This window comes from Rhea americana, unplaced genomic scaffold (assembly GCF_003343005.1).
Source record: "Rhea americana isolate MKP2758 unplaced genomic scaffold, rheAme1 scaffold_11, whole genome shotgun sequence".
Classification (NCBI taxonomy): domain Eukaryota; kingdom Metazoa; phylum Chordata; class Aves; order Rheiformes; family Rheidae; genus Rhea; species Rhea americana.
In genome coordinates this window covers 2,559,286-2,565,285 of record NW_028185150.1, presented here as the reverse complement: position 1 = coordinate 2,565,285, position 6,000 = coordinate 2,559,286, and the positions used below count along the sequence as shown (strand labels likewise).

The window sequence follows — 6,000 nt, the reverse complement described above, 5'->3', positions numbered from 1 at the left end:
GCTTAATAATTTTGTATTTAAATTTGATAATGTAAGAAAGGAAACTTTTTATTGCATAGCATACTTGAATTTTGTTTTCAGAGGCTGTTTTTTATTTGGGGATGAAAACAAACTTAACACTCTCCATGGTCCCRCCTCAGTAGTTACAAAGTATTCATAGTTGTGTTGCCCATTTTATATAGGAGCGATTGTTGGGGTGAGCTAGTATCTGACAGTAGGGCATCATCAACATGATTTAGAATAGTCAATATATATAATGGCATTTTTTCCAAGTGTAGCATGGTGAATATAGCTAGACATCTGAAACATCAGTTTTATAGCATTGATGGTAAGTGTACTAAATCATGTTGGTATATCCATTCTAGGAAGTCATACTAGAATAAACTTTTTCATTTATAAGGCTAGAACCCTATGTAAATAATTGTTGTGGTTCACAAAAAAAATGCAAATTGGCCTAATTAAATACCAATTCTTGCTTTGGCTTGTACACCATTGCTTTGGGGGATATTGTTGCAGTGATGGCCTTACTAGTACTCTTTTTGCTATTTTTTCACTTTTTCTCATTCTATGCCTAATTTCTTACTGAATTTGGTATTGCTGAAACTATGGCCGTTACTATTCGCTCTACTTTGCACCTCCAACTGCAAAATGTCAAAGCCATAAAACTCAAAAAAATGCTTAGTTAAAAACAAAGGCACTGTAAAATCATTGTTTTAACTTGAGGCTCCCTTTTTAAGACTATTTTGTTACATGTCACTTTAGCTATGACTGTAAAAGAAAGTACTTGTAGAAGTTCTCTTATTTTAAGTTCTGTTATGCAAATTTAAYAGCATGTTGTATGTAGTTGGTTTCATTTTATCAGTCTTGCTTCCTAATTTTGAGCAGTCCTACAAAGATCTAGACATTATTGGTCATGTGCTTGTTTTTTCACATATGTTTGGGCATGCATGTGAGACAGTAGAAATGGCTTAAAATTTCAGAGATTGGTTGCATCCAATTTGTTGCATACTGTTTGTATTTCCATATCCTTCACCTCAAAAAGACATGTTAGAAATGCAAGCTTCATTAGCAAGAATAACTGAAGATATGGACCAGCTTACTTACAGGGATCAAGCTTTGGGGTGGGGCTTCTCAACCTGAACAAAGATGATGTAGAAGTGCTCTGAAAAAGATCCACAAAATGATGTGTGACATGGAGCCCATATATAGAAATGGATGAGATTTAATCTTGTTGATAGTCCTCAGTTTAGGTTGTAGAATCCAAGTTTATAGCTGGGAAAAGTTTGTCATGCAGAAGAGAGCAGACCTGTGAAACTCCTAGTCAAAAGACATAGAATGCAAAAAATCTGCATGCATTGGAGGGGGAACGGGTACTTGGAAGAGAGATCTCCTAGGGATTACTAAGTAGACAATCACAGGCTCAGGAAATCTACAGAACTAAAAATACTTTAAGCCTGGAAAATTTTAAAGAGTGGTTTTCTGTATGCTTGTGCTATATTTACTTTTACCTGAATGTCAACTTACGGCCTCTGGTCATTACAGAGTAGTAGGGTAAATGGACATTCTTATGTTCTCTTTTAATGAATATAGCTTAATATAATAATTTTTTTAATATAATTAAAAAAATATTGATCTAATTAATGAAGAATATAATCTGCTGAGGATATAGGAACTGGGGAAGATGACTCAGGAAATGGCGAGGAGAACATACCCTCTCAAACCGATTTTTGCACTGAGATATAACAATATGAGAAAGCAGTGTTGTCTCAGTGTGAAATTAGTGTGCAGAGAAGTGCACAGAAAGGTGTATTGCCACTGATTAAAGGTGTGAAGTTCAAATACTTTTCTAAGGCAAAATTCTCTCTTGCTTCTTTCCATAAAAACCTGTCCCATGTGCCTTTCGCTGCTAACGCTTCTCACAGAAGTAGCAGAATGATAATTTCAACAGTTAAATAGGAATAGTAAAAGCTCTGAGATGAATCATCCATATCAATTTCTTCCGTTTGGGAAAGCTCAGTTCAGGAAGGCTGAAAATGGGTTCTACAGGCTCAAAAAGACAAGCACACTACCTCAGTTCAAGCTGGAAAAGTTGCTATGCAGCCATTATTTCCTGCATCTTTTTATTTTTTACTGCAAAGAGGAAAAGCTTTATATTTTCTAGAAGGGTGCTTTGTTGGATGTTTCCTTGTTAACTTGACGTGTTCTCCAAGCTGTGATGTGTAGTTGTTCTTATCTTCCTTTTTCCAGCCCTGTTAGCAGCATTTACAATTTAAAAAGTTGACTTTGTATACAAAATGTAAAAATGAGATAACTGAAAGACCTGTTTTTTTATTAATTTGTTCTTAATATTTATTGTGCTGTATTGAGGCAATACTCAGAAGATACATGTCTGTCTGACATTACAGCTGTAAACGTGACTGCTGTGTAAGGAACTTACTGAGTGATTAGCCATTTTGATGAATAATGTAGGCAAATGCTGTGCTACTATATGTTTTTAAGGTGCTCCTCTATTGTTCCAGAAGCTTTTTATAACCTATGCTAGACTTCCTTAGGAGAAAGGTGATGTTTTCATGCTCAGTTACATTTGTAAAGTAATTTATTAAAGCTGCAGTACTAGATGCAAATAGAACAAAAGTGCACATAATGCAAAAGGTCATTTTGACCAGGTCACCCAGATTGTTAATTAGACTCTAAACCTGCAGGCATCAGCGTATCCATATTTGTTTGTCTGAGCTCAAGAGAAACCTTCCTGGCATAACTCAATGTATCAGTATTTGTTCTCTACCTCAGATTCTTTAATACAGACACACTGTTTTTACAAATTGTAATTTTGTTGCTCAGGATTTGGTTCTAAATTGTAACCAATATTGTTATTTGTAACTAATATTTCATTCAAGGTTTACCGTGAATAAAATCTTGACTCTTATGTTGTATGCATTTTTGTTAAATAAATTTGTATTAAATATTTTTAATGGTGTGATAAAAATGAAATGCTTTGTACATTTGGACAGGTTTTCACTATGCTTTTTATTTGCTTGTTTTTTTCTGTAGATAGATGGCACATTGGAGATAAATGCCTTGCCCCTTGTCTTGAAAATGGGACACTTTATGAAGGAACAGTGAAGTCTATTGAAAAGGACAAGAATGGGAAATCATTTGCTGTTGTATCATTCTTGGAGTCTGAAGAAAGGAAAATACTTATAACTAAACTTCATAGAGTCAAATCCAGTAAAGGTCCCTGGAAAAACTTAATATTTGATGATGATGATCTGGAAAAGCCTAATTTTCCTGACCAAAATCTTCCATCTCCTGCAATTCCTTTTAAGTTATCTGACAGTGGGGATTGTATCCCATATACAATTAACAGATATCTACGTGATTATCAGAGAGAAGGAGCCCAATTCCTGTATGGACACTATGCTAATAAAAGGGGATGTATTCTTGGAGATGATATGGGCCTTGGAAAAACAATACAGGTATTCTCTGTGGAATTCCCTTGTGGAATTCTCATCTGATGATTATTTAATCACAATATCAAGCAAGCAGAAGAAAAATGTTCTTGAAGAATATTTTATTTATTTATAAAGTGCAGCATTCTGTTCTTATAATGTTTATGGTAGTTCAATACTACAAAAATCTCCTTTTGCTTGTTTAGAAAATATTAGTATGTATAAATGAAATTTTAATTAAAAATCATTATGTGGCAGTTAATTCATTTACAGTCCTATAAAAAAATTTGAGGTATGCTTGTCAAGGGGCCAGACCTTTCCCATCTTAAACTATAACATAAGTTCTGAGAGAAGGACTTTTCTAGAAAAGTCTTTTACGTTGCAGTAGTCTCCATTTTTCAATTGATTTTTGCTTAATTTGGTTTGGCTGTCTGGCTCTTTCTTCTTAAGCTAAAACTGATATGGAGACAAGTAGAACCCCCCCCCCTTTTTTTTTTAATAATATTTTCACTGAATTAAAATTCCTATCAATGCCTTTAAATTTATTCTTGCTTTATCTGGAAGAACCAAAGGTTTCTTAGCAGAGTGGACCTCTCTTCCAGCCTTTGCTTTAGTTACACATTTGTGATGCATAATTCTTCCATAAAGGGAAGATCTGGAAGGCATATAGGAGTTTACTTTTTGTAGAATTTACTTTTTATTCTCAAGTAAAAAAGACACTAAAATCAAACAACGTGTGCAAACTTGCAGCAGCCTCCTACCTTCAGTTACTGTGAAGCATTATGTATAAAAATACCTTTTTTTCCCTTTCTTCCATATACCTGTTTCTCACCCAGCTGCTCCTCTCTTCCAGTCTTTTACGTTCATTCTTCTCAGGTATTTTTCTGTCAGCTCTGCACTCCTGGCTGGCCTTTTCCCCTGACCATTAGAGGGAGAAAGATATGGGTGTCTTTTGATGACAGTTTTACCTTTGCTCTGCTGTGAGCAGCTGTGTAGCAGCWGCTCAGGGAACAGGCTAGAGCTAGCTGCCCTGAGTAAATAGGGCCTGTTGAATTTCCAAAAGAAGGGCATCTCTGTCCAGCAACACAGCTGGGTCTTGCTGCTGCTTAGCCCCATTTGTCCTGTGTGGATTTTACAAATATGAGTGTTCTGGCCAGGTGTCTGTGTGCCTTCTGCCTGATTTGGATTGCCGTGGGAACAACTTGGAATAGCCCAGGTCACACTGCTTGTCCCCACTGTAATGTATTCTAATAAATGTCCCATAAATCCACTGGTTCTGGATGGGTTGAGGCAGATGACTGAGTAACAGGCCCAAACACAACAGAAAGAACAGATTTTGTAGATAACAGGAATTTGAAGGAAAGGAACGTACATGAAACTACATATTAAGAATCTAACCTTTAGCTTAAACCTTTTGCAGAAGTAGTATTGAACTAAAATTAGCAAGTACCTCTTCCTTCTGTTTTCTCATCCAAGATTCATGTGCCATCTCTTTTCAGGAAAATTCCCAGGCATGTTTCATCTCTAGTTTTTCTTGGCTCCTTTATCTGTATTTTTTGAAACTTTTTCCACTTAGATGACTGAAGTGTAAAATCAAGCAAGATATGCACTTACCATGAGTGCAGGATTCTCCAAAGTGAATGGTTCCTATTTGTCTTTAAATATGTGGGGTTTTTTTAAAAAAAAAAGGAAAAAAGAAAAGAAAAAATTAAATACTTCTATTTTAAAAATAGGGTTTCCTATTTTAAAAAATCAGTTAAAAAGAACAAAAAGTTTTACTAGGTCTAATTCAGGATCTTTTCCTAGATGTTTACTTGCAATGTATGATGTTCATTTTCTGATTACGTTTTTTACTTAATCACTGAGAATCGTTTCCTTTCTTGAGGTCATTTCATTTCTGGCTGCAGTGCTGCACAAAAAAGGAACACGTGAAGATATTGAAAATAATATGCCAGAATTTTTACTGAGGACAGTGAAAAAAGAATCAAAATGCAGTCCCAAGAAGGTACAGCTTTTGTTGATACAAATTTAAAGGTTTTGGTAAAAGATTATACCATTTTTGTTGTCATTTGTTTGTTTTAGGAGTTTACGTATGTTCATTTTCAATGGTTAGTGTAGATCAGAGGTTCGTGGCCTTCTTAGCAGTGTTATGGCAGCCTCTGTTTTTTCAGATTATCACAGTGATTTCTCTAGCTATTATTGTTCAATCTATTACTGTTGTCAGTCTGTACTACCAGAAGACGTTTGCAAGTATCTGGATGAGATCTGTGGCTTAGAGTACTTTGAAAAGCCTGTGTCACTGAGTAATAAACTAGTTTTGCATTATTGTGTTTCTAAAACACAAAAAGCAGGTGTTTAACTTATCAATGAATATAGATTTATGTATAAATTATGTGAAGAGAGATTTGAAGATCACTTTACCCATGAGAAGACCCATTCAATTTTATGTATTCTATTGCTATTTTTGTTTTATTGGAATATTTGGAACATTTGACTGGCTGGAATGGTTCRTATGACTAATCTGCTCTATGAGGAACAGATTTGAAAAAGA

General features: G+C 35.0%; 1 protein-coding gene across 1 annotated transcript in view; it reads left to right on the top strand.

The window, feature by feature from the left end:
• The window catches only part of ERCC6L2 (ERCC excision repair 6 like 2), a 194,516-nt gene that overhangs the window by 133,708 nt on the left and 54,808 nt on the right, over window positions 1-6,000 (top strand). Inside the window, exons 4-5 of the mRNA XM_085312189.1 lie at window positions 3,052-3,476; window positions 5,335-5,454. Coding sequence (XP_085168315.1) covers window positions 3,052-3,476; window positions 5,335-5,454 — 545 coding nt within the window. The remainder of the gene's footprint in view (window positions 1-3,051; window positions 3,477-5,334; window positions 5,455-6,000) is intronic.